The sequence below is a fragment of the Paramacrobiotus metropolitanus genome, unplaced genomic scaffold (assembly GCF_019649055.1).
Source record: "Paramacrobiotus metropolitanus isolate TYO unplaced genomic scaffold, Prichtersi_v1.0 Parri_scaffold0000026, whole genome shotgun sequence".
Classification (NCBI taxonomy): domain Eukaryota; kingdom Metazoa; phylum Tardigrada; class Eutardigrada; order Parachela; family Macrobiotidae; genus Paramacrobiotus; species Paramacrobiotus metropolitanus.
In genome coordinates this window covers 1,190,478-1,216,701 of record NW_026570246.1, presented here as the reverse complement: position 1 = coordinate 1,216,701, position 26,224 = coordinate 1,190,478, and the positions used below count along the sequence as shown (strand labels likewise).

At 41.5% G+C, this 26,224-nt stretch overlaps 5 protein-coding genes across 8 annotated transcripts; 1 reads left to right on the top strand and 4 right to left on the bottom strand.

Annotated features, from left to right (window-relative positions):
* Window positions 1-107: 107 nt before the first annotated feature.
* LOC129587780 (uncharacterized) lies at window positions 108-2,125 on the bottom strand. Its single transcript, XM_055481690.1, has 5 exons — window positions 1,866-2,125; window positions 1,462-1,783; window positions 1,079-1,179; window positions 761-963; window positions 108-548 (listed from the first exon to the last, which is right to left on the bottom strand). The coding sequence occupies exons 2-5, from the start codon at window positions 1,588-1,590 to the stop codon at window positions 376-378; spliced, it is 606 nt and encodes a 201-aa protein (XP_055337665.1). The 5' UTR covers window positions 1,591-1,783; window positions 1,866-2,125; the 3' UTR covers window positions 108-375.
* Window positions 2,126-3,721: 1,596 nt separating this feature from the next.
* Window positions 3,722-9,065, top strand: LOC129587690 (probable G-protein coupled receptor No18). The gene is made up of 4 exons (XM_055481544.1): window positions 3,722-4,598; window positions 5,657-6,203; window positions 7,418-7,886; window positions 8,524-9,065. The coding sequence occupies exons 1-4, from the start codon at window positions 4,042-4,044 to the stop codon at window positions 8,955-8,957; spliced, it is 2,007 nt and encodes a 668-aa protein (XP_055337519.1). The 5' UTR covers window positions 3,722-4,041; the 3' UTR covers window positions 8,958-9,065.
* Window positions 9,066-9,210: 145 nt separating this feature from the next.
* LOC129587691 (uncharacterized) lies at window positions 9,211-13,411 on the bottom strand. 2 transcript variants are annotated; one of them, XM_055481547.1, is made up of 8 exons: window positions 13,043-13,411; window positions 12,652-12,856; window positions 11,428-11,481; window positions 10,509-11,264; window positions 10,244-10,394; window positions 9,963-10,061; window positions 9,679-9,902; window positions 9,211-9,628 (listed from the first exon to the last, which is right to left on the bottom strand). In XM_055481547.1, exons 4-7 carry the CDS (start codon window positions 10,947-10,949, stop codon window positions 9,682-9,684), a joined length of 912 nt encoding a protein of 303 aa, XP_055337522.1. In that variant the 5' UTR covers window positions 10,950-11,264; window positions 11,428-11,481; window positions 12,652-12,856; window positions 13,043-13,411; the 3' UTR covers window positions 9,211-9,628; window positions 9,679-9,681. The 2 variants fall into 2 exon arrangements, with proteins under 2 accessions (XP_055337522.1, XP_055337521.1); XM_055481546.1 differs by having other exon boundaries at window positions 9,705-9,902.
* A 681-nt stretch (window positions 13,412-14,092) lies between these two features.
* On the bottom strand, window positions 14,093-20,181 carry LOC129587751 (synapsin-like). Its single transcript, XM_055481645.1, has 8 exons — window positions 19,650-20,181; window positions 18,735-19,143; window positions 17,789-17,930; window positions 17,563-17,620; window positions 17,358-17,449; window positions 16,687-16,964; window positions 15,838-16,015; window positions 14,093-15,563 (listed from the first exon to the last, which is right to left on the bottom strand). Exons 1-8 carry the CDS (start codon window positions 19,743-19,745, stop codon window positions 14,609-14,611), a joined length of 2,208 nt encoding a protein of 735 aa, XP_055337620.1. The 5' UTR covers window positions 19,746-20,181; the 3' UTR covers window positions 14,093-14,608.
* A 963-nt stretch (window positions 20,182-21,144) lies between these two features.
* LOC129587752 (A disintegrin and metalloproteinase with thrombospondin motifs adt-2-like) lies at window positions 21,145-25,733 on the bottom strand. 3 transcript variants are annotated; one of them, XM_055481648.1, is made up of 15 exons: window positions 25,719-25,733; window positions 25,349-25,471; window positions 24,644-24,924; window positions 24,349-24,577; window positions 23,852-24,030; window positions 23,663-23,746; window positions 23,405-23,529; window positions 23,294-23,334; window positions 22,999-23,140; window positions 22,791-22,922; window positions 22,460-22,622; window positions 22,149-22,244; window positions 21,707-21,925; window positions 21,478-21,592; window positions 21,145-21,379 (listed from the first exon to the last, which is right to left on the bottom strand). In XM_055481648.1, exons 3-15 carry the CDS (start codon window positions 24,818-24,820, stop codon window positions 21,189-21,191), a joined length of 1,893 nt encoding a protein of 630 aa, XP_055337623.1. In that variant the 5' UTR covers window positions 24,821-24,924; window positions 25,349-25,471; window positions 25,719-25,733; the 3' UTR covers window positions 21,145-21,188. The 3 variants fall into 3 exon arrangements, with proteins under 3 accessions (XP_055337623.1, XP_055337622.1, XP_055337621.1); XM_055481647.1 differs by having other exon boundaries at window positions 24,644-24,740; window positions 24,801-24,924; window positions 25,349-25,723; XM_055481646.1 differs by having other exon boundaries at window positions 25,349-25,723.
* Between the last annotated feature and the right edge of the window lie 491 nt (window positions 25,734-26,224).

The following is a 26,224-nucleotide window of genomic DNA, read 5'->3' as shown; positions in this document are numbered from 1 at the left end:
AGTTTTTGTTGCTACTGTTTTGTATATTATCATTTTTATTGAAATAAAATATTGACCAGTGTTATTATGAGGCGTAGTGCGATGTTGCTCATATCATTCTTAATCAGCACAGAACGACACATATTTTAATTAAAGCAGCATTTTTACAAAATTTTGGCTATTTTTATTGTACAAATTTCACCTACGAGCCGTATTGAATATAACAAAGAACACGAGTACTATCCAAAATTTAGATCCTTCAGCCCGGTGTTGTCCATTTGTAGCCGCGTTGGATGGATACCTCGTTGTAGGATTAACACAGAAATTTTCGTGGAACAGAACTTCAAGTAACTGAACACAGTAACTAAGCACTCTGCTGTAATTTGAAAAAAATATCTATTTTTTCTCTGCGTCCGTGCATTCGACGTCTTGGGAAGCAGGAGTTGCGCACGTGCACGGATAGGACGGGCATCCCTTGGAGCTGAACTGGAAAACCTTGCAGGGAGTTACCAGATTGCAGTATACTGTAGGCCGTTTGCAATTGCTTTTGGGGTGTCCGGTGAGGATTACTGAAAATGTAAAATTGCAATATGCATGCTGCAGCGGGAATGTCCGGTGGCAGGTTTGATTAACGTAGTACAGGAATGCAGTGAAGTCAAAAACACTGTACAGATATGTGTTCTACCGTCATACATAATACTGTATATCGTATATTAAATGCCGAATATGCCATGCAGTTTTTTGCTTGTGTGTACGCACTGAATATTAAGCCGTTTCTGACCTGCAACTCCCGTTGTTACGTTTGCTCCCGGTGCATGAAACTGTATCTGCCTTCCTTGGTTATCCGGTTGTGCCATTGACAAGCCATCGATTATATTACCCGGTAATATTGTCGTCGAGTTATCAACCTTGCAGACGAATCCGAAAATTGGATATTTAACTATAGCATCTGCCGCCCACGAAATACCGGGACCAGTGGCGTTGCTATAAATGGTCATGGTTACAGTCATTCTGTACGTCACGTACATCACTTTAAATTTTTGTTGAAATTTTTACAATATATATCTGTATATGAATTGAGCAATATTGCTTAACATACTCGAACAAAGTCTGTCCGGTAGAATCGTCAACTTTTCTTAAGCGGAAGAGCTCGACATTGTCCGGTCGTGATCCGTTGTATACAGGAAGGTTCTCTCTCAGCTAGAAAAACATTAATTTTTTACGAAAATTTATTTTTTTACTGTACCTTCAGAAACACAACTGGCTAAGTTTTAGTACGATTTCCTTCACTGCCGTTACAATACACTTGAATACAGTACCACGCGACAAGTTTCCAGAGGTAAAACGTTTTCCCACAATAAGATATTGTTATAACAAGTAAGTCACAACACTTATATACTAGATGCGTTTTAATAATACAGGTTTGAAGTTGCGGGTGTGTAAAAAACATTTGTAAATTCATATTTTTATTTTAATGCTTACTAGTGCGCTGTATGATTCGTTGAGGCCTGTGTTAGGTGAATCGCCGGGAAGGTGTGCGAAACGCGACGTAGAATTCGTGTGCATAGCATTTCCACTCGTCATCTCCCGCTGGACAATCAAAATTCCCATCACACCAAACGCTTTTGGGCATACAGGTGTACCCGTCTTGGCACGGCAGATCGTCACCGGTACACTGCGTCCCGAAATAAATGCCCAGAATAATTGCAGCAATTATTCCCACGGCAATAATGAAACCAATACCAATGTAACCGGCTTCCTTGGCATTGCACACACGGTTGGAAAATTTATGATAGTCCACTCCCTGAAAAACAGAATCATTTCATGTTTTTCTATCAAAACTATTCCCGGAAATAAAAGTAATAACAGATTCACAACTTTCTCACCGACATTGTGGGAAATCAGTACAAGTGACTGCGTAAAGAATCAAGCTAAGTACAGCTTCCTTGTTTAATTTGTACAAGAAACGTTTGAGAAACCACTTGAATTACTGATTTGAATTCCACTTCATGTGTCAACAGTGTTGATGGGGCGCCGTATATACAACTGGCAATAAAGTAACTGTTGCGCACATGGATTCAGTAAATATGGTTCCTCAAATTATGCGTCAGTTGCTGAAGCAAACCGTTACACTCTCTGTCTGTCACGCGCAATAAAACTAGTCGTATAAGGCTGTACCTGATTTTACTATCAAGGATTTTAAAATGGGCGATAGTGTCATAGCGATTTGTCCCATTGTTATCGGTGCGCTACATTGTGACGTGACGTTTCTCTCGATAATGTAATAATCCGTACCAAAGATAACACCTGCTCAATTCAACAAATCAGAAGCACACATTACAGATTACAACCTGAAACAATACTGTTCTGTAATACATGTTCTCAGTTTAAAACTTAAAACTTTTACCTAGAATTCAACTGCAAAGATTGCGTCGAAAATGTAGTGCTTATGCTGATGTATTATACAAGCACTAGTCATTATACCAGTGGTCTTTAAGTACCATTTACAATATCAGCTATGAGTTCTGCAGTTAATGCAGCCAGCTTACGCTCGAACAGTGAGAAATGTTTTACCTTTAAAAAAATTAACGGTAAAAATGTAACTAAATACAAAATAGGTTTGTCGTACTTCAAAGTTGCGAGCTTGCGAATAAACCCAGGTAGTGGACTATACTGGTGTTGTACAACATGAGATTTTATTATATCTCGGTATATTCATACCGGTATGGGGTATCAGTATGAAAGGAGTATGGAATTATACATAACCGTGTAATTCCACACTCCACAGTCGACCGATATCAAATGTTGATTTGAAAAAATTGCAGAGTATCAAAACTAAGTAATATACCGACAATAAAAGATCATGTATTTTTGTTGCTTTAATTTGGTACTGGGACTGCTAGTCTATATTCATGTAACTATATCGTATTGCGTGCGGCAATTTAAATTTTTTTAAAAATCTCCAATCGCTCGTACGTCTCATTTTCGAAAAAAAACTAATTGCGATTTTTACCTCTCAGTGTTGCCTGAAATGTGTCCGCAAGTTCTGTGGATCTTAAACTACACTTTCATATGATGGCGTTCCAAAATTTAAACCAAAAACACCGGACTTGCTGGGAAATTTTAGGCACCGCCGGGATGTAAAAATCATGAATGATTTTTCTCGAAAACAAACCGGGTCACCATTTTGCTTGCAGCAAATGTTATACGTTCTGGATGTGCTTTGTTAGGACATAGAAAAAATGTCAATAATTAATCCGGCTGAATCTGCAATGTGCAATTTAGCGGTATTGCTGCAACCGTCATAGACGATTAGGAACAGCAATCATGGAACCGGGTTCCACGGTACACGCCCCAGCTGGCATACGCGGGCAATGTCAGAGTTAATTAACAGTCTCTAAACATTCTCAAAAGTTGTTCGAACATATTGAGTGCATTACAATTGGCAGTATTATTCATCAACATCCGCTGCAAGGCCGCCGGTCGGCACTGCGCAGCCGGTGATTGTGCATATACGCCGTACATATTTAGCCCAGACTACATGACAATTTACTTTCTTCCTTTCAGCATATAGCCAAATTAAAATGTGATTGGATTCACATGTCGGTTCTTGGGCCGGATTCGTCCTGTATATGTGTACGTGTGTGGTGGCGGGAGATACCAGTAATAAAAGTGTAGTGTAGTGCCTGCGCACTCTCTGTCTCTCATACATGTTTCTTCTTCCACACGCCGGGTCATTAGGCCTTCGCCAAGGATGGCAAAAAGTCATTCCCAGTGGTTGTGTTAAAAAGGAAAGTCACTAACCGTTATCCAATAGTTTAATTTGGTGTAAATGAGTCCTTCTTGACTATCTGCCCCACAACACACACGGCTCCTGTAAACACTGCACACACGCAGAGATATATTCTCTTTGTGTGTATATATAAAACGCGCCTACCGCACAATCGATTGCCAATAATCCAGCACCCGCGTAAAACGTGAACATTGTGGAAATGAGCGTAAAGGGCTGCCGTTCGCAAGATATCAGCGCACGATACATCATATCCCTGTCAGACAATCGCCATGGACAACGCGTCAGCCAATGTCTCCAGCAGTACAACGGTTGACCTTTACCGGGCGATTCCGGTGTCGATCCTCTTAGCCGTCATCGATCTCATCGTCATCTTCGGCAACATTTTGGTAATTTTGGCGGTACTGACCACCCGCACACTGCGGCAGATAACGTGTAATTATTATATTGTGTCCCTGGCTGTGTCGGATTTACTCTTGGGCATCTGTGTACTGCCATTCAGCTCGGTATACGAGATTCTAAATTACTGGATTTTTCCGTCGTTCTTTTGTGTCATCTGGTTAACCGCGGATGTTCTTAGTTGTACGGCTAGTATACTGAATTTATTATGCATCTCCGTCGACCGGTATCTGGCCATTTCCAGGCCGCTCCACTATCACAATTACAGCTCCACCAAATTTGTCTTGATTATGATTGGTGCGGCGTGGGTGTTAGCCATTTTCGTCTCCGTGGCACCGGTGTTTGGATTCGAGAGCGGTGCCGGTGATGGTGCGGGACGGACGGACGAATGCAAAGTGGCGGCGAGCGGCTTGTTCTGGGCTTTGTACAGGTGTGTGTATATGTTATTTTGCGTAAAAGCGTTCTGCGCTAAATGGAGCAATTAATGGAAAAGTGTTGTTGTTGCGACCCATTACGGGTATTTGCGTGAGTATTGCCATGCGGAGTTTTCCGCTTCACTTTGGATATTCACGCATCTTCTGCATGGGAATGCAGTGTTTAGTACGGTCAATGCTTATACTGCACAAAAGTTACAATACAGTCAGCTCGCTGTTGGAAAACAGTTTCGATGTTTGTTAGAATATCGATAACCGTGTATATTTTAAGCGTGCAAGCAGTCTTACTCATACCACCATGAATTCATTCGACATTGGGAATTTTCGTTATTCCTACACCGACAAGTTTCAGTTACTGCTTGCGTTTCTTTGACCGCATCATCTACTTAAAACATTACCTAAAAGCTCTAAATATGACACATTTTACACAAATTAGCGTATTACTATTCGAATTTTTATGTTTTCCGGATTTACTCAGTATTTTAGACGACAGCTGTAATTGTAGTTTGAAAAATTGGGGCAATTACCATACATGATACAACATCTAGGTAAGAAAAATTTATGAAGTTTCACCGAAATTTTTTATTAAGAGCTTAAATGGATTTTTGAGATTTGCAAACGTATTACAAACGTTTTACATCAATATAATAGTAAATTAAAAATTATCTCTTTTTCGCACAGGAGAAGAGAATCTTTTTAAAGCTTGCAGAACTTATGGCATCATTATTAAATGTATTCTTTTCTTGATTAATTGCTCATGACACCCTTTTCAAAATTTGACAAGTTCTGGTTAGTCGACAAACGCTTTCAGTACATAAACGCAACGACAGTACGCCATTATAATAATTATATCTTATTTTTACATGACTTAAATTTTGCGCGCAGAGATGCGATGTATATAACAAAGTCCCAAAAGTGCAAGGTTGGCTCAGTTATTATTTCGTGAAAGCCTCTCAGCGAAAGGGTTATTGATTTCATAAATCCTTTAACACTAAGTAAACGTGCAACACTGAACTGCCAGTGTAATGCTGTTATTGTATTGCGTTGATTGCAGTTCCGTTGGCTCATTTTTCCTTCCATTATTTATCATGCTATTCCTCTATTATCGCATTTATTTGGTGGCGGCCAAACATAGTAAGTTTATGCGGGAAGAAAGGGAGCGTTTTGCTTCGTATGCACTGCCGCGGGATGAAGTGCCGGCGCCGACAACCGCTGTCGCCGCGGATACCGGTCGCAACATGTCGATAGCGGACAGTGAATCAATTGCGGCGAAACCCGATCATCCGCGGATATCACGGGTGAGCAAAGTCACCATTCAGTCGGCGGAAACACCACAGGGCGACTATCAGATCCTGCCCAAAGACTCGGTCCAACTCCAGCCGGGCACAATGAAAAGGTCAACCCTTATGAAACGACTGCGCCGGATGTCGAAGGATCAAAAGGCGGCCAAAACGCTTTTCATTGTCATGGCTTGTTTTATCGGCTGTTGGCTGCCGTTCTTCACCGTCTACCTAATCGATGGGGTGTGTAAACAGTGGTGCGCCATTCCGTCATGGATATTTAAAGTGAATTTCTGGTTGGGTTACTGCAACTCCATGTTGGTAAGTTGCACGATGTACACTGACGCGCGGGTGAGGAATTGCAAGTTGGCTAGATTTTGGCTACACTTGTATTACGCTGGCAAAATGGTAATCAGCGGTGCCGTTGTGTCTACAGGAAATGTCGAGATTGTTAATCACTTGTGGCACTTGTGCCTGTTCCCGCCAGTTGCGTATGCATGTACTCGTACCTTCATCGATTTTGGTTGGTTAATGAAATCGTAAAATGTTTGATGAGACGTGATGGGAAATTGTAATGCATTTAGTCAAATAAGTTTTTCTAACGTATACAGAGGCCCTTCTTGCAGATGCCGGTGCGCATCCGCCCATACAACCATGAAATTCTTGAATGAAAATGTTTGCATTGTATGTATTTTATTTTTCTGAAAGGTTAGACGCCGAATTTTTCTTGCAAATGAGGTCATTTTATCAGCCATTTAACATTTCAAAATTTTCATGGTAAAAATTTTTAAAAGAAATTAGTTTATACTAATATTCTCAGATCAGCTATAATTTGAGTAGGTTGCACTCACAATCAGTTACTTGAACTAAAAACTAGGCGTAATTAAACGGATGCTACGAGTTTAAACTACGGCTATTTTAAAACTCGTATCTTTCAACACTGGATTAAGAACTGTCAGATCTGTCACAGGCACATCACAGAAGCAAAACTTCTATCACACTTACTGTACTGTATCAAGCGTTAATAAACTTCGAAGTTAAAAGGAACCGTTTTACTTCAGAAAAAATAAATTAATGCTAAAATTATTTTACAAAATAAAGGAAACGATTAATTAAGGTGGAGCATGAAACTTGTTTTACGCTGGTGACTATATTTCGATTGTCCATAAACCATTTTTCCCCGTTACAGCTTTGTAAATATTTTGTATTTTGGTAGTGGAGAATGGTATCTGTAGACTGGATACAGCGAAACTGCAATGTAATAATAATTCTTTGTGTTACTGCCCGTATACAATGTGTATTATTTTCTCGCATTTAAATATGTATCTCCGAAAAACCCGAACAGTACTTATTTCCGCAGTACTTTGACTTCATTTACATACAGTTCTATAAAACTAAATATGTATCTGGTACTGTAACTTATCAGTGTTCGATAAATCATTTACAAACACCGAAAAGAAAGTTATAATTTTGAAGTGGATAACATATGACATATTTGAATTACGCCTGTGTGGACAAAGTGGCATTTTTCACAGAATCCTGTGATATACGCGGCAAGTTCGCACGAATTTCGGACAGCATTCCGTCGCATCCTGCACTGCGCACTGAACCCCATTAACACCGACCAATTTGCCGAAATGGACCATCATCGTGCCCAGAATAAGATGGCCAGTAGCTCCACGGGAAACGCATTATCAACCGGTCGACCAACTGGGAATGGCTTGTCAAAAACGGCTAATCGCTTAAGACATTGTGTAGCATCGCATTTTATTAGGAAGCGAACTAATAACAGTCATGAACCGGCAAAATCTGATCGATTTCCGGCTAATACCAATGTTGCCGGCGAGAATTATCCTCCTGTTGTCCAACAAGATACACGACTTTCCCCAATTACATCTCCGGGACAACAAGTCCGGAAAATTGCAAATTTAACTCTTGAGAAGCAGCCTCTTGAAATCTCATCAGATGCTAACGCGACCCTTTCCACGGCCGACCACAGATTAGGTAAAGTATTACAGTAGGAAGTGCACTGCTTGCAGTAAGGGATAATTAAGCCATATTTTAGATGTAGGTAAAACCATGATCTGACCGGCATCATCAAAATTTCATTTAGAAGAATCGCTTTATTATATATTGATCGCACAATATAAAAACTTTTTCAAGGCTATTTGCTGTAACAGAATAGTTAAAATATGATGTAAAATTTATGTAATTAAAATTTTTGAGGAACAATTTGAAGGACAGATCGAAAGCTATATCATGATCAAGTTACATGGTTAAGGTTAAAGCGCATTCCGCTTAATTTGTTTGATCTTGGACGTTTTGTAAAATTCTAATAACATTTGCAATATTTTCCGTAATATTTGCAATATATTTGAAATATTTTGCAACGTTTGCGGTATTGACATAATTATTGTTAAGCGAATAACTGCATGCTGAAGAAAATCTTGCCGTAAGTGAGAGATTCCCTTAACATCGTGCTCAAAACTGAAAACATTAATGGTGAAGGTTAATTACGTGTTTCTTGCGCCTTCTTGGGATTGAAATTCGCATAATTTCTCCGATGGTCCGGCAACTGCGGTTACATAATAATATTTATTTCCTGATGTAATGCTTTCAACAAGTCTATTCTCTTCACCAGGATCCAATCAAGTCAATAGCCCAGTAAAGTATCCTTACTCGAACACATGCGCCAGCGGAACATATGCGTCACCGGAAGTAGTACCTGTTGTTGTTAATACAAATACGCGTGCGCAAGTGCTGCTCACTCCTACATCGCCCAGCGGATCCCTTACGCCGGTCCTTACACCAGACAGCGCCTCTGCCGCCGCCGGAAGTCCCGGTTTGCCTGACCGGGAAAACTGGATAACCACTAAAAATAAAGCCAAACGCGTTGTTGCCATCCTGGTGAATAAATTCCCCCACTATAACAGTCCAGAAAAGAGTCCCATTACCAATGGCGTAATACAGCGCGTGGTAGAGGTGGCCGATGCGGGAATTTCCACCAACGAGCCCGAGGTCACCGACATCGGCGTACAGACCAGTGTATCGTTTGTGGATTTAGGACTTATTTAAACTCACAATTATTTGTTTTTTTGCTCAAACTTCTCATGATTCGAGACAAAGTATTACTCTGCAAGGTGCAAACCGAGACTAATAAGCAACTCGAAACGCCGGATTGTTAAATGCACATGAACGCAATGAATGGAAGCGGGCGTTTTTTAGTTAAAAAGTGCACTGCTTATTAATGGCCGTCTCGCACAGTATGCGAGGCGTTCTTAAATCTTACGGTGGTTCGCACTTCCAAAGAACGCGTTTCACGGTTGAAGACATTTTAATTTTCCTGTTCTCAGATCTATCTATATCTTTCCCAAGAAAACGCAAAAAGGTGAAAAACATAAAACTGATCATTCCCAGAAAAATGAGATCACAAGAAAATACAGTCACAAAAAAGACATCCATAAATGATAAAATCTCCACCTGGCGTCACCAAAAACTATATCCACCAGGAAAAATTTTTCCATAACCAAAACACAACCGAAAGTGCGTTCTGTGAGGTAATAAAAAAATAAGAAAAATAAACATCGAAACTGCTGTCAGAAAAAACCGACGATAAAAGCTATGCATACGTACACCGAAATCTAACACAGGTTCACACCGTACATTTTCCCAATCCAAAATTCAGCTGCGGGATGCCATGGCCATCTGCGCCCAGGCCCGTTCGGAAAAGGGATTTGGCACCCACTCTAAAGAGAAAAGTTAATGCGATTAATAATCCAAACGTTGCCATACATACCGGTTACTGGATGATGCAATGGTTACTTGATTTCTTTCGCGGTTTACTCTGCGCCATGGGCTGCACGACAACGTACTGCGGACGCGGCTCCTGATATGGCCGCGAACGCACCACCACGGTTTTGCTGGTTTGTAATCCCATCGGATGGATGCCGGTAGGCAGCGTCCCTGTTTTGCTTCCCACCGCCACGGGATACGGCACACGTTTCACGGAGACATTCGCACCTAAATCAAATCCCTTGTCCATGACATACGAACTTAGTAACGAATGCTAGGACAAATTACCGGAAGCAGCTTTTTTAGATTTCCTGTCTGCCATAGTAATTTTTGGTTTTGCCGGGGCCTTCTTTTTCTTCTTCTTTATCGGTTTCGGTTTTCGAAACACTGAAAAGAAAGGTGTCGAAGTGGCGGCAGTTAGCGAGAAGTCTAGCATTTGGAGAAACGCCTTAGACGCGATTCAAAATTGACTGTACTCTTTAATACGACAATAAAGGTTAATCAAAGCATTAAGGTAACGCATGAATACTTGAAAAGAAGCATGGCTTATGGTAAGCATAACAACTTACGAGGTAAAGAGTTGCGACTGCAAATGACAATCCGTTCCCCATTTCTGAGCGCCTCCAGATATGTGGCTAGCCCGGATGACGGAGCAGCGGTCACTTCGGGACACGGCGCAACAGCCGGGCGGTTTGACTGAATCCACAACCGCAAAACCAGCTACGAATGTGAGTCATAAATAGTGGATGACCAACAAATGTTCCAGAGACGTAGACAGGCACACTGCATAAAAGACTTCCCTAAAAATTTACAGACAACGAATGTCAGTCTTACTTGGTTCTGAGAGAGCACTGTCAGGTGATTTCGGTTCCACAACTGTAACTGCTTTTGCACCGGCGGCCTAACGATAATCACATTCGGCTTCTTTTTGGTCATCACTTCTTCCAGCTTTTGTTTCTTTTGCACTGGACCATCTGGCGATTTCGCGCTTGACAACGAAATAGTACCAGCGATTGTAGAATCTTTAGCCTGGACCGCCTTTGGAACGTTACGGAGGACAGGAAGTGACCTAATCACTGGCTTTCGAGCAACAAAGCCGTTCGTCACACCATCAATGAGTGGCCGAATCGGCAATTTTGCGGGAACCAGCCGCGGTGTAAGGAGATTCACGGCATCTTTAACGCGCTTATCCAGCGTCTTGGGGCTGCTAGCAAGCATCGCAACGCGCAAGAGTAGCGTAGGCACTGAAAGCCCCGTTCGGATTCCACAAGTCATAAGCTTTCAGCATAGCTATTTCGAAGTCAGCCGGTGGTTTCAGATCAGAGAAATCAGGGCGGGAGAGAGGCAGGTCCGTACGGAGAGGTTGCGTGCTGCTAGTGCCATCGCTAGTTTTCCCTTTTTTGGCAATTTCAAAGTATCCAACGGTTTCCAGATCCAGCTGGTCAGCTCGATCACCAGACAAGAACTTCAATGGAGCTGGATCCAACTTCACACCGATCTTCGACGGAGTAATGGGAATAGCTTTCTTCAAAGGACGCTTCTTTGGAAGAGGCTCATCAGCATCGTCCGGATCAATCTCAGGTTCTCGGACTAGTATTAACGGCGTGTTAAAAATAATACAACTCAATAACAGCTGGTTCCATGATATGTAAACATATTTAATATTATAATTAATTATAACCTTTATCTCGAATACTGTACCAAAATGGCACCAGCTACGCTATAAAATCTTCAGTTGTGCATAGAAACTTACGCTCTCCTGGGTCGAGTGCCGCTTTTGGCGTAAACAATAGTCCAGATCCAGATTCTGTAATCAAGAAAATGCGAAATAATTCACACTTACACGACCATTCCAGCGCGGATCTACTTGGCGCGGTTTATTAATTTTAATCTTCTGCATTCTGTCGTAGTTCGTATAATATTATTATTATTTACTGCTACGAAAAGTCACGCACGATGACTGAATCATTCGAAGTCAAAGCAGTATCAGCTGCTAACCAGCTAGCGGAGGCGGTCACTGTTGCAAACCTTACTAATGGCAACGGACAAAGAAAAGCAACGAGCTTTTCAAAGCAAGTCCGCTGTCGGTTTAGATTATTATCGAAATCCATCACTTTAACCGGATACTAAAGCAAAACAACGTACACACGTCTCATTCTTAATTTCGGTAGGTTGATTTCCTCAAAAGACTAAAAGTCAAAAGTCGGCGATCAAGATCCTGAAAAGACAGAACCATTCGAAACAATAATACTTACTCTTTGCATTTGCGAGCTATGGAATTCAAAGCGTCTTCGAAGATCAGGTATATAAAAGCGAAACAAGAAAAGCGCTACTAAAACAATTATAATACAGAAACCAAATAAAATGAAAAGAATCACTGAATCAGATAAAAGCTGGTCATTTCGCAATCCAAACGACCGACTTCCGCAAACTTTTGGCGGCTTGCCAGCTTTAACTGGCTTGTCCGCTTGTTGTACTTAAATGCCCACTGCCAAGTTGCCAGCTAACTGTGAGACGTGAGTGCCAGGCGAGTTTTATTAAATTGAATGCAAATAGTAAGTACTGCACTTTAATGCCAAATTACCAATCAAAATGGCCTACAAGTGAGTGCCGTGTGTTGCACAAAAGTAATTCCGCAGGTAGAGAAACATAAAGGAGCAATAGTGGTTTTTTAGTGGAACAATACTGTCTGGAGAATTACAGGATTGCGTCTCAGCTGAGAATCTACCGTATACAGAGCACCTACTGTACAAGTAAGTACATTTTCAGTGTCGGCGCTTCTATGGTCTGCTCGTCTGCGTAGTAAATTATACATTAGTAACAGCAACCAACCTACCACGCTTGAAGCTTCTGTTTATTGGTGATTTAAATTTTAATCAAGGAGAAGAATAGGAAGAGTCATAAGAATTTAGTAGTCAATTTACTAAACTTTTCAGGTGGCGAAATTGAATCACATGAAGGACAAACAGCAGCCTACCCAAATCAAAATCCAAAGGATACGACGACGGCTTCCGCGGGCTCGTGTCTGCGCCGCTATCTTTATCGATAAGATCTCCGGTAGCCATTTCAAAATCCCACGGTGGCCATGCGCTACTGTTGTCCAACTGCTCATCCCATTCAATCTGATAAGAGTCATAAGACGAAACAGAATAATCCATTACGGAAGCGGTTTCTTTTTGTCGCTGCAATTAATTTCACAAATCAATAATGGTCAGCACATGCAAACAGGCAGCCAGAAAACAGCTGTCGGTGTGCCCCATTTTCAACAATGAACAGGCAACTAAATTCAACTTCCAGCAGTTTTTAAACTCTGAAGACCTGCTTTACTTTAGCAGTAAGGAAAAGCAAGTTACTGAGCACGTAGTCACCTCGAGATATAATCCACAATCATACTGGAAAGAATATATATCCAGTTATTCTTCTTGAGATGATGATGGACATCAATTACCAATTGAATGGAAATCTTCGTACACGTTACGAAACACCTCCGCAAACGAACAAATCCATCAGTGATCTGTTGATATCCGTCGGTGTTTAGCTGCTTCTGCCGTAGTTATTATCGACTTCGGAAGCAGCACAGCTAGAGTAGCAAATTTAATGATTAAGCCCCATTTTCTTGGGTCTGTACAATTATCTCCCCCGAGGGCTCGTAGTTCTTAGACTGCCGCAATCAGAAAGATGTATAATTCGGGAATTCGGGGATCGGACCAGTCAGAAACTGCTCATAAAAATCTGAACTTAAAAAAAATTCATACTGAGCAGCTGCAATGCGGTGGCTGTGGATCAGGATATCGGGAGTGGGTGTAACAGTTCCGATGTCCATTGTTCTTTACCTGCCAATCGTGGGCGAGCAAGCACGGTTGCGCAATCCAACCGGCAATCACGGTGCACGCGCACACCACACTGCAACATTTTACCAGAAAAAATTCTTCTTGTTTGAGTTGTTTCACGAATTATAAATTCACTACGGTCTCAAAATTACTGTACTATCATAAATTCATAACTGATTGAGACAATCAAAATCGTTACAAGTTTATTAAATAACCGGCAAAGTTACACTTAAACAACTGCTGCATTTTCCTTCGTTGTAGAGTAACATAAATTAGAACATCCATAGACTGCCGATTCGTCTTTCTCCAGACTTCTCTCTCCCGAGTCCAGGCGCTCATCTTGTCGACTTGCTTTTCCGAGGTTATCGTACGTACGCACAATATTAAATTGTACAATTTATGTGTGTTAAAAAAATAAATTAATAAAATAAATTTTAAAAAAATAAATTATTAAAAATAATTAATAGATCTCATTCACTTTGAGTCTACGACTGATTCCAGTCTGCCAAATGGAACAACGGCACATGGCACATTATCTGTAGGTAGCTGCTGTTAGTTAGCAACGAGCTAGTAAAAATTTTTACTTTTTTCCCGAATAATTGAAAGCTTACGAATGAAGCCGATTTCTGTTATTAAATTTTGGTGGCATCGACGCAAGTATGCTAGCCTGTCAAGTAATACTAATTTATAGGTGAACCAGTTTACTTTACCGGAACTGCAAATTTGTTAGGCGCAAGAAACAAACTTTCGCAGCGGAACGTTGCTCCTTGAGAAAACAGTTTAAAGCTTTCTAAAAGCAAGCAAATTTAGACTTTAACGGACCAGTTTTGACAGTTCAGCAGTGATAAAGTATAGTAAGCGTCAGGTACAATCGAGAAACATTTTGACAACCGTCCCGGAACCTTTCGGTGACCCTGCTGCTTAACAAAGAAAATTATTTACGAATAGAGACTGTTCTCACAATAAAACGTCAAATAATTAAAACTCACAGCTTTTAAATTACACACCCCGAAATCCAGAATAATTCAGACAAAAAACTCAACGTTACATTCTGCATTAAATTATTGCCAGACATTTCACGACTCCTAACAATTTCCCACGCGATTACATATCTCCAAATATGCCCGCAAAGGTCCGCTTTAGATTCGACATAGTATCATCCGTGTCCGTACTGCCCGCCTGGGGAGGGCGGTTCATCCCGACTGGCTGCTGACCGGCGCCCTGGTAAGGCGGATGCCCACTGGGCGGCCCCATTCCCGGTCGTCCCATTCCTGGCGGTATTCCGACGCCGGAAGTGGCGCCGGGCATCGGTTGGCGCTCCGTCGAAGATGGACCAGCCCCGGCCGTCCCGCCGCTACTGAAACCCTGCTGTCCGAAACCACCGGCGCCCGATGGTCCCGCGGGATTGAAGGTGCTCGTGCGTGAATCGGATTCGCGGCGACTTAGTGGGGCACCCGGTGCACTGCTGCTATCCCGGCTGGGGGGCTCCCTGCTGCTGACATCCCGAATATTGGAGTCACGGGGATCGCGAATGGGTGGGTCGCGTGAATAGCCACCAGGTGGCGGTCCTATCTGGGAGGCTGGGCGCCCCGAGGGGGTGGTCTGCTCCCGGGAAGGACCGGCCGGCGCTCCCGACTGTCCCAAGCTTTCTCTTCGGGGAGGTATCCCGTTGGGGATGGTGGGTGCGCCCGTGTAGCCCGATCCCGGTGTCTGTCCACTTGAGGGAGTTGGTCCACGCTGCTGCTCCATGGGCTGGCCGGGCGTTGTCTGCATGCTGTAACGGCGCCGGTTGGCGTCGGCGTCCATCTTGCGATAGACAATTTCGGCTATCAACTGTCGGTCTTCCTCTTGTGTTTCACCGAGCAGTCCCATGGTGGAGGAGTCGTTGATGCCGATTATATGCTCCTGCCCGTCTTTTCCCACAACGGCTTCTATGGCGAACACGTCCAGACCGCCAAATACACGGGAGCACTCATCCAGCCACATGCGGAATTTTTCTTGAAGTGGCACTTGTTCCAGCATACTGGAGCCAATGTTGGCTTTCCATGAACCGGAAATGCTATCAAAAAATCGGATTAGCACTACCGTATTACAAAAACTGTATAAGTAATTTTAAAATTTGATAGGATTATTTCAATCTAGTCTAATCATAAACTGTGCTTAGTGCGCCAAAAATTGTCTTCAATATTAACAGAACACCATTTAAGTACTGTTACGCATGAATAATCATCAGCTGAATAATAGTATCACAATAATGTATTCCTACCTTAAGACCGCTTTCGGCTTTCATACAAATGCTGCATTCTGGTACTACATTTTATACTTATTCGTACCTTTTTCTGATAAAAGCTTTGTACGACGGGCCGACTTTTTGCAGATGCAAATCATATTTAGAGTCCACGAAGGGTTCTACAGTGCAGTATGATCCACAACTTCCCACAAGACTAACAACGTCTTGGAAGTCGTAATGATTGTCCACACGAGTTTTGCCCAGTCCGCCATGACAATGCCCTGCAACGTAACCACACTTATTGTTAACACCAACTGCCGGAACTCTCGGACTTGTTTGTTTCCGGATTACGCACTGTAACTTCCGGTCGGATTTTTCCGGATTTGTAAAATCAAGAAACAGACTATACAACTACACACTGCACTCCTAGATAATAGATATGTAAAAGTACTGAATTTGCACCTTTGAAACTATGTACGTATGTAATATTATCATATTCAAGCAGAAAGCAGTGTTAAACCGTCCGTTAAATAGCATGTAGATGTTGCAACGACGATACGCTGATAACGCTAAACCAACCGATGGTGAAACTAATTGTTGGTGGTACAGTTATTTGTTTTGCCTTGAAATACTTAACCGGCAAGTATGTATTCAAAATTTATAATAAGCAGTGGGCCAGTGGCACAGCCATACCACAGCTAAATGGTTACTGCATGCATGCATGGGTAATCCTGCGTTGGTTATACCAAATTGTACGTTATCAACGATAATCACATACTCTCCTGGTCATGATTGTAGTTTACGATATTAGAGGGCATTCGTATTGCCACTTATTTTACTGCACAACTGTTTCAAACTATCATTTCATTTTAATATTATTACAAATCATTTTACATGCCGCTCGTGTATGCGATCGGTGGTTAGCGTATTCCACAATGTGCTACATTTTTACCGATCTTAATCACGACCGGAAACTGCGTTGACGTCAGCATCTCTCGGTGGTTGGGGTAGAAGGACTGATGAATTAGAGGGAACTTCTCTTTGCCTAGGCGTTGTTGAATTTGGATGAGCTGAGAGAATATAATAGGCTTGTCCAAAAACATATAGAGACTCTCCAGTGAATTTACAGAAGGAATGTTGGAATACATTAATGCCAGAATGAAATGTCGATAATCCCGATTTGCATCGCGAATCGGCTGGCGAATCAATACAAAGTCTGGTCGGAATGACCTGCAATGTATGCAGTAACATAAAATAATACAATCCCATATGGACATGTACTGCAGTTGTACACACATGTCAAAGATTACGTAAAATCAATGTGCAAAACGACAGTGAATTTTAATACGGACTACGGAGTGCAGAATCGGAGGATTCCTGGTGTAAGGTCTTTCTAATCAATAATTTGTAGCGTACAGAGTGTACTTATGATTTTTTGACTTGATTTGCGTGAATCGGAGTAAAGGCCAGTTACTGTCAAGAAACAGCTCCTAAAATAGTGTCATCCAAATGTTAGGAATTTTTTAGAATCGAAGGTAACTTAGCTAGGTAAGGATTGAAAGTTTAAGCCATTCTATTGATAATTAAGTGCGCAAAGAGTATACTTTATGGGATTTTGCGTACCGGACTACTTTGGTTCCCCCACGCATGATTTCCATATCAACAGCCAAGCCCCTGTCGGATGTGGCGGCCATATTAATCTCATTGAATTCTGCCTAAAGGCATCCAGTAATCACATAATTAAGTTTTGCACACCATATAATTTTGGCAGTTATGTCGTTATAACCACATTAGAAACATGCATAATATTAAATGCTACAGTTCTCACTTGTTCTATGCGGATATCCCATTCGTTCTGGATACGCCGGCCACGGAAATACTTAGACCTATAAGTGCAATATTAAGAATAAGCCATATTTGGAACTGAAATCGATATATTCCGGCACACAGTCTCGCAAACACTGGAAGAAGCATTATTTGAAGCAATTATAGATACCACTACTAATTATTATCCTACGTTCTTGATTACTCGGTATATATTTGCTCTGACTTACCAGTCTGTATGTTGATCATCAATAACTAATAGAATTTTATTTTTTTCCCGCGAACCAGTAACACTTCCTGCTGCCGCAACGGTTTGTTGAACCAGATTTGTAGTAGATTGGCTAACTTGCCGGAAAAAACTTCTTGCAATATCTGGAAATAATGTGTGAAGATATATACGGCAGCTTAATTTGTATAATAAGTTATAAAATAAATAATAAGTTTCAGGATGCTAAAGCCTAAGTGTAGCATAACCGCAGTAGCCGCACCCAAAAAGGTTACTTAGACTTATTACGTAGAGAGCCACGTCAAACAAAAAAGTGACAAGAGAATCAAATTGTGCTAAATTTAATATTTAATATCATAATTATTTAATATCGTTTAATATCATATTAAGTAATATTTTGTATAGATTATTTAACAAACCATAATAAAATAACACCTGCCTTGCGCAAACTTTTGTATATACCGGGACCGTATGTCCAGCATAATAGGTAAAAAAATATAATAATGTAGCTTTGATTTCAAAAGTAACGTTGACACTACATGAAAGTGATAAAATAATTATGATACATACGATGTAAAGCAATGTCTCACTCTCCACCATGACGTGTCTTCTCGCGTTAATCGCATTTGTTACATTAATTTACTAGACTCGATCGATACCCTTTCGCACAATGAATTGCTTCGGCTCAGGATCGAAACACTCTTAATTTACTACGCTATTGATAGAAACGGCTGATCGAACTAGTTCCACCCAGCTGGCACGCAAGCCGATGACCTTTAGGCGTAATATGTTTAGTTGCGTGCAACGCATACTTGCTCAACCACCTTTCTATATTTACACGAATCCTGACTTTTGCGGTAGCGACTACTATTAATGCCTCATATAAAAAACGAACGTTACTACAGAGATATTGTACCATTAATGGCCCATTAAGAAGTTCCATGACTTACTTGCAGGAGTGTAGTTTTTATTCGGCGAGCTGGGAGCGCTCGTTGTTTTCGGCAGTTGGCTTTGCTGCTGCTGCTGCGCCTGCTGTTGTTGCTGCTGCTGTTGCTGATAACGCATCTGCTGTTGCTGCTGCTGATACGCCGCGGAATCGCGCGATGGGAGATTAGGATGACCAGTCGTCCCAGGAGAAGGACTGGAAGATGATGAGGTAAAATTGAGACTCATATTAGGGCGATCGCGTTGCTGCTGGTGTTGCATGGTGGATGATGTCGCTTGCGAGGAGTGCATAACGTTTTGATTTGGTCCTCCGGCAGCCGCTACACTGGATGCGGACTGTGCCGATGGGTTAGATAAACCGGGTGCAGCGGATGCAGGCAGTGACTGCTGCTGCGCATCAGCATCCTCGTCGCCCTGCGAGAGAGTGCAACAAAATCCAGCAAAAAAAAAATTAGCCCACACGCGTGCTCAGCAATAAGGAATTTGATTACGGGGCAACAATGTATAGCAATCTCCGCTCGGCGTTCGTTGTAAGTGCTCGCGCCTTTTGTCTGTTCACATCGTTAACGGATGTATTCACCGTGCGCTGCGCTTTCTGGATTTGTGCGCTTGGCTTACATAAGTAATCGCAGTGCACTGTGTTACAACGTGTGCCCGAATATAAGCACAGGTTTTCAGTTTTCACGATTAGTGTGTGTTTGATCAGACCAGCTATAGCACTGCAGGCATCCCAGCGTTTTTCCCGTTAACGTAATAAAATCCCCACATGAAACTACGCAAAAGCGCCCTATACCGTTTAAATGCTGGACGTTATCGTATTACATGGGGAATTACTGATTGCATATGGGAAATAATACCGCAGCGCATACAAGGTTTAATGCAATAGAAATATATAGCGTCAATGTGTGCATGATGCGTACCTGCATTTCACCTTGACTGAACCGGCGTCGCAGCTGGTTCATTTTACTGCCAAATCCATCCCGGAGACTGGCAAAGGAGGCCATTGTATCCGACATTTGATTAGGCCGGACGACACCTTTTTTTCCCGGGAAAAATGTATCCGCAAATGTCAGTTCCCGCGGCTGGCCAATCCGACAGAATAAACGAATGCGACTGTCACAATGGCGGTGGCAGCTTTAGTCTTTAATAATAGTCAAGGAGAAATACAGTAATCTGCCGTCGCAATCCTGTGTGTATTACGGCTTCAGCCGATTAAATCCCCCGCAACAGATCGCACTAATTTGGATAGCTCAGCGTTTCTCCTCATCACGGATCCTGTTGGGCTGTCAAATGGCCAACAACAACCACATACGTCGCCGCGTACGAATCGCGCACACATTGTACATAAAATCGAATTTTTTTTCTAAAGCGGAAGTCGCCCAAACCAAAATTACTACCAGTTAAGGCTGTACGCTGAGCAAAGCCGTCATATCGTATTGAAGAGGCATGCCAAGCATACGTGCTTCTGTGATGTTTAGGAAACTGGAGTGCCAACCGGGAGAATCGAGAAATTCAGCGATAGCTTGTATTGATTTCCGATAACGGCTTTCGTAAAGTACTGAATATATGCTGAATCTTTGAATGCGGCAATACAAAATAATGTAGTCTCGGGAAAATTTATTCACATGGCGGGCGCACTGGGAATGCTGATGCGCAGCGCGTTATGACTACTTCTATGTGCCGACGGCACAGCACTGGCCGTGTCCATATGTCGGGACTTCATGGGAGGAAGACCGATCAGCAGACAACTTTCTCTTTCTTATGACAATGATAAGTTACACTCGAAAACTTGATCTTGTGGCCGTGTCCGGGTCAGTTGCAAAAACTTAAAACTCTAAAAATTTACCGTCGTCTTCCATTAAAGATTCTCTACCATCCTAATGTCTGTCATATGTACAATAATGTGTATTAACCAGCCGCCAAAAAATATTAAACGTCACGTTTGCGTTGGTATTTTTATTTGTCTTATTTTATTTACGTCTTATACTAGAAGATGTTTACTGAAAAATATTAATTTTAACTTTTATTTACAAGCAAGTTTTTGAAGGACCGTAACATGTTTTTAAAACATTAAAGGTAGCTAGCGCGAGTTTTCATAAATTTCGACACAGAATGAAAAACCAAGTAATAATAACGGGAAGCAAAGCAATTACCCCATTTTTTGTTGCGCGTTTGGCGGCGTTAGATGTACGATGTCGTTTTTTAAGAGAAGCAGTAATTAGTGGTCTGTGGAGAGACTGATGACTAAATTATTCATGAATTGGTTATTAAATAGTGATATTTATTCATTCAATAAGTCAGTATCTTCGTAAATTATATAAGTGTTCTACAATACTTTACACTGCAACGCATGTACTTGTAAAGCTGATTTGTGAGAAAATGTGATTTATTGACAATAATTTATTTATTCGCTGTAACAACAACTCGATAGGTAAAAGAGGAACGTTGACGTTATAGATCTATGTATCGGATTGGGGAACACATCGATGATCAATACAAAAGTACAAACGGGACCCGTCACTATTACACCAAGTCCCATCGGGGAAGTAGGCTTCCTGTCCCAGCATTACCGCCACGGCATTCTTTGGGTGCTTATAAGAGTCACCTGCATCCGTTTTACAGTATATGGCACATGCCGATTCCGGTTTATCTAAAGCAAGCCAGAAACGACTTTTTTCCTCAATACACATTAAAGCTCGGGCTGGGTGGTATTCATGGCCTTAATGGACTGGCACAGGATTTGCTTACCGCTGTCATAGGGAAATTGTTTTCCTTCAGGCATTATTCCCGTCACTCCCGCTGTGTAGTAGGCCTGACATTTTTGGCTGGCATAGGCACTGGCTGACTGTCGTGCGCCGCAAATCTACGGGATATACATGCAGCTAAAGTCAACAATATGGAAGGGACATATAGACGTGGGAGCAAAAGTTTTAATCAGGTTCGACAAGCCAGAAGAGAGATACATGCCGCCAAATACCGCATTATCCGAACAGAGTGACACTTGATGATTCTCGCCGGCACAACCCGTCTCCGTGTTTTGCGGCTCGGGATTATTGCACAGACGCTGCGTGATTTGGTATCCGGTGCCGTGTTCAATACAACCCGATTCACAGGCGCCTTTAGCCCAGCTGGACCATCCGGGATCCGATACCGGAAGGTCACCTGTCCACGGTACACAATCGCCACCCGAACACCACTGTAAATGAGGACCTGATTTTAATACGAGTATTGAACTACTCTGTACGTACTTATTAAAATAACATATTACTGTAGTATCCGTTCATAAATCGATAATACTGCAAAACTAGAGCTCATGGACCCGGATTTTGACCCCGCACGAAAAAAAATAAAAATTAAATGCACGCGCATATTGTAACGTTTAATAATTTTTTATCTATAAGGTTTTCACCCTATCTCACGTTTTTAGATCCACAATATGTTCCATCCAAAGCCGGTCCAATAGTTGATGTCATGCCCTTAACGCTGTTTAGACACTGGAGGCTCCCGCAAATCTCCTAGAACCACATTTATATTTACATAATATGATCATAAACTATGTTGATTATTTCTTCGTCTTCTTTCGCAGTTGTTCCATCCAGTTGTATATAACCAGCACATGTACAATGTTGATATAGGTAGGGCCGTGAACGTCGACACAAAGGGCACTCCGCTCGGCCCTGTTGTGAATAATATACGGCTCATCGCAATAAATATTGGTCGTTATACTTACGCTAATTTTTTGTATGGGATCTCGTACATACTGCGGATTTTGCATTTGCAGGGCACACTGCGCGTTGGCTGTGTATATCTGTCCCGGAGGTGAAGGAAACTTTGCAATGTTATTTTCTGATGACATGGGTGATGAATTGGTATCGTACAAACAGCTGCGCGATCTGCAATAAAATAAATTAGTAATCAGTGACGGATATAATGAATTTTGATGCGGGGCCCGATTACTACTCTACATCTTATGGTCAGAAGTAGAATCGAAGCTGGTGCAAGCTAAATACGTACTGTAATTTAATCGTTAGAAGCGGTCCACGCAAAAAACCTTGACTTACGCTAGCTTTTCTTGCAACGCTGTTTTGCTGCACTCTGACCACAACGTCTGTCCGGACCATCCTCTGCTGCCCGACATGATGTATTTTCCGGTTGGACAGCTATTTCCGTCGCCATCATGCATCAGTCCTATACTGCATTATTTGCGATTATTTACAAGACTGTATCATTTGGCCGCAGTTTCACCACCAGCTAAAAAATGGGAGATACCTATGACCAATCTCATGGGCAACCATATACGCAGCCATAAATCCAGAAGATTGCACAGCGTTTTGTAGCTTATCTTTTGCTCCTAGTTCTGCTACTGTTGCACTGTAATCCGGATTGCAGACAGCTCCGACGCGTGACATCCCTAATACATCCCAAAAATTTGTCATATGTCCTTTGGAGAAGAATTCACTTTGAAGTATACGGGATTTAAAATTACTTGAATTAATTTTATCGCTTTGTATTAGAAAAAGTTTTAAGCACGCTAATTTTATGGAAAAATTATTGGGACACTTACCCATTACGGTGTAATCTGTGCCTCCACGAGAAAGTTTTATGCTGTGCAAGAATTAATAGTATATAAAGATAATGCTTTCATGCGACTGTAATATTTGAGTGCTTTTCTCACCTTGTCAAATAAAGTGCATGATCCCAGTGCGATGGGTCCGATTCTGGTGCCGAATTAAGATTTTTTTGGTATGCACTAAACGCTGCCAGGGTAGTTTCTATATCACCACTTGTGGGAATATCAGTCTAAAATATTGAAACAAAGTAATTAAGTACTGAATTAGTCCTGCAATCAGTATGACTAGATTAAAACCATAAAAAATACATGCGGAAATTACTGACGTTCCAGCGAAAAGCAAAGTAAAGGTCAATGTCGTACCGGTTGTGACGTCAGCATGGTCAGTTTCACTAATTTCACGTCTACAGGCGGGCCGAAAGTCGGCAGATGCAGCAAGAGATCGACCTGCGCAATTGACCATTAAGCGAATCAAACTGCACCATACTGCTGTAATTGTAACTACAATTTATATATTTTTAATTCTGCATAACTTGATCTAGCAGCTCACACCTGATGTAAAAAGAGCAGAAGAAAGTCATGCATAATAGCGGTGGAACCTAAATAACCCGAAAAGCGTTTATAAGCCTCCGCATCCAAAAACACCGATAATTCCAGAGTAGCTCGTTTGCCATCATTTGTTGATCCGGATCTGCCAAGTCGTTGGGTCTGTGTTTCATAAAGGCAGCGTCCTAAACATTAAATACTGTACATACGGTAAAAAGCGACACTGCACTAATTAACGCTTAAGACTTAGCATATCTGTTATGATTTGCCTAACTTTTTTGATTCAATAACGCTTTTTCAAGGCACGTATGCACTCGTACGTGCAAGTGATTACAGTACTAACGATTGCAAAAAATAAGTAAATAAAAATTGTAAAACAAAATTTTATCAGTTAAAGTACTTACTTTAATTATTATACTTATGACCGTAGTTAACAATTACTTCAATATTAAGCGAATATATCACGTTGCCAAAAAGCTGGTTAAGTATAACTTGCAACTTGCCGTTAGGACATTCCGCTTTCCCGTCTACCGCACATTTTTGGGCGTTGCTCCATTCAGAAGCATCATCCAAACTCTTCCCCATTCGCGTCTTTAACGCCTCCAAATTCAGGTTATGAATGCCGAATACGATATGCTGGGTTTTATAGTTCGAATGCAGTGCCCGTTTTCGTAATCGCGGTGGTACTGGAGAAATGCGGTACAATTCGTCATTGTGGGAAATATATCCATTCTGTAGAACAAGATAACAGCATGTTAAATCAGCTGGTAGCACGAGGAATCCGGATTATAAACTCACAAGTGTATAGTCCTGTGCGACAACATGAACCGCTGCGGAAGTATTGTGGTCATTCATGCGGTAAGCGCAAATATCAGACTTCGCAGTGACGTCGGTGCTGTCTAAGGCATCGAAGATCAAATCATCCCGCAAATGTTCGCTTCTGGACAGCTTTAACCTGACAGTCTTGTTGAACATTTTGAGAGTACGGTGCAACGTCTTGGGGCATCTGGTTGGCCACCGGATTGACCTTTCCACGCGGGCGAATGGATGGTAGGGAGTGATGACCTCGTAAGATGGGACTGCAAAACATCAATGGGCAAAACGTAATGTAAATATATCGAGAACATCAATGCGCATGTGTCAGCCTGTGCGCAAAACGATATCCAATAATTACTTATATAAATGCCGGTTACATATAGAGACGTATATGATCGTCGTTTCATCATTAACATAAACAACTGTTCATTCAGTCATTACGCAGATGTGATATATAAATCGATATTTAACAGTATTATAGATATAATAAACATCCTAATTTCAAAAAATACCAACACCGAAATTTCGCCGGGTGCAAAACACTGACGGATGGATGATACAATGCGCTTTCTTATCCAATTTTTTTAACTATTTTTATGCATTAACATGCATTCATTAATCCCCAGAATCCAAATATACAACTTCCTGCACACCTTTTATCAGCTAGTAATCAAACGACTGACTTACCATCCGGAAGTTGATCCAGCAGATCCGGATGTCCAAAGACAGACAAATGTTCTGCCCGTGTCAGCTGCTGGTGCAGCGGTTGATTCTCGAAATTAGTGGACTTTGCAGTGCTGAACGTATATCCTGCCAGAAAACAGCCAAACAGTAGAAAATCCATATTGTATCCCGCAAAAGAATGAAGGTATTTTACAGAAGCTGAGGAACAGATCGACAGAACTTGTTTATGATATTTTAAGAAAAAATAAAAACGCCTATGTAAGAAGATATCTGAAGAAAATATAATATGTTATACTGTAGAATATACAAAATTAGTAAAAATTATATGAGTAAAATACTGTGACTGTCGGGCAACATATGCACGCCCACGCACATGCGTCCACTAACACGAGAATCCCCGGAAAGGTCCATTTGTAATGCGAAACAACGAGTTTTTATAGAAGTTCAACAGTTTTCCGATTAACCATGTGATGTTGTTCTTTTTTTGGCGAAGATTTCAAGAGCAGGTCTGTTTGTCTTTTACTTATCAACTTGACTTTGGCAATAATTTCTTAGTTTTATAGGTTTATACCATCCTATTGTGAGAAGTAGGGTGCCAAGTTGGCGACAATTGATGTAGCAGATCTGCCGTAGCGCCACTGCACTTGAAAATTCAAATTATTTGCTGTATTGTTTTATGTGTATGTTAAGCCATGGTCCATGAACGCTGCAGAGGAAAATGTGAACTGTAAAATTCACCAGTACTATAGGATATGCCTCGTTGTACAAATAGAATACCATACCATACAAGAATACTGTATCAATGCGTAATTTAGGACCGTAATCTTGGAAGCGCGCATGTAGCCAAGTGGCAGTATTTTGTTGGAAAACTTCCTGTTT

What these genes read in the sequence shown, in the direction of transcription:
- LOC129587691 (XM_055481546.1), bottom strand. Translation starts at nt 10,949, where the DNA reads ATGACTTGTGGAATCCGAACGGGGCTTTCAGTGCCTACGCTACTCTTG. An exon ending in CAGTCGCAACTCTTTACCTC is followed by an intron (nt 10,062 to 10,243) that starts GTAAGTTGTTAT and finishes CTTTCTTTTCAG; the next exon opens with TGTTTCGAAAACCGAAACCG. An exon ending in TAAACCGCGAAAGAAATCAA is followed by an intron (nt 9,629 to 9,704) that starts GTAACCATTGCA and finishes TTTTCTCTTTAG; the next exon opens with AGTGGGTGCCAAATCCCTTT.
- LOC129587690 (XM_055481544.1), top strand. Translation starts at nt 4,042, where the DNA reads ATGGACAACGCGTCAGCCAATGTCTCCAGCAGTACAACGGTTGACCTT. An exon ending in TTGTTCTGGGCTTTGTACAG is followed by an intron (nt 4,599 to 5,656) that starts GTGTGTGTATAT and finishes CGTTGATTGCAG; the next exon opens with TTCCGTTGGCTCATTTTTCC. An exon ending in GTTACTGCAACTCCATGTTG is followed by an intron (nt 6,204 to 7,417) that starts GTAAGTTGCACG and finishes CATTTTTCACAG; the next exon opens with AATCCTGTGATATACGCGGC.
- LOC129587780 (XM_055481690.1), bottom strand. Translation starts at nt 1,590, where the DNA reads ATGGGAATTTTGATTGTCCAGCGGGAGATGACGAGTGGAAATGCTATG. An exon ending in ACCGGACAGACTTTGTTCGA is followed by an intron (nt 964 to 1,078) that starts GTATGTTAAGCA and finishes GACCATTTATAG; the next exon opens with CAACGCCACTGGTCCCGGTA. An exon ending in CGTAACAACGGGAGTTGCAG is followed by an intron (nt 549 to 760) that starts GTCAGAAACGGC and finishes TTACATTTTCAG; the next exon opens with TAATCCTCACCGGACACCCC.
- LOC129587752 (XM_055481646.1), bottom strand. Translation starts at nt 25,505, where the DNA reads ATGGATTTTCTACTGTTTGGCTGTTTTCTGGCAGGATATACGTTCAGC. An exon ending in GCCCATGAGATTGGTCATAG is followed by an intron (nt 22,923 to 22,998) that starts GTATCTCCCATT and finishes CAAATAATGCAG; the next exon opens with TATAGGACTGATGCATGATG. An exon ending in ACAATTTCCCTATGACAGCG is followed by an intron (nt 21,380 to 21,477) that starts GTAAGCAAATCC and finishes GGCTTGCTTTAG; the next exon opens with ATAAACCGGAATCGGCATGT.
- LOC129587751 (XM_055481645.1), bottom strand. Translation starts at nt 19,745, where the DNA reads ATGTCGGATACAATGGCCTCCTTTGCCAGTCTCCGGGATGGATTTGGC. An exon ending in TCAGTCAAGGTGAAATGCAG is followed by an intron (nt 19,144 to 19,649) that starts GTACGCATCATG and finishes ACTCTCTCGCAG; the next exon opens with GGCGACGAGGATGCTGATGC. An exon ending in AAAGCTTTTATCAGAAAAAG is followed by an intron (nt 15,564 to 15,837) that starts GTACGAATAAGT and finishes ATTTTTTGATAG; the next exon opens with CATTTCCGGTTCATGGAAAG.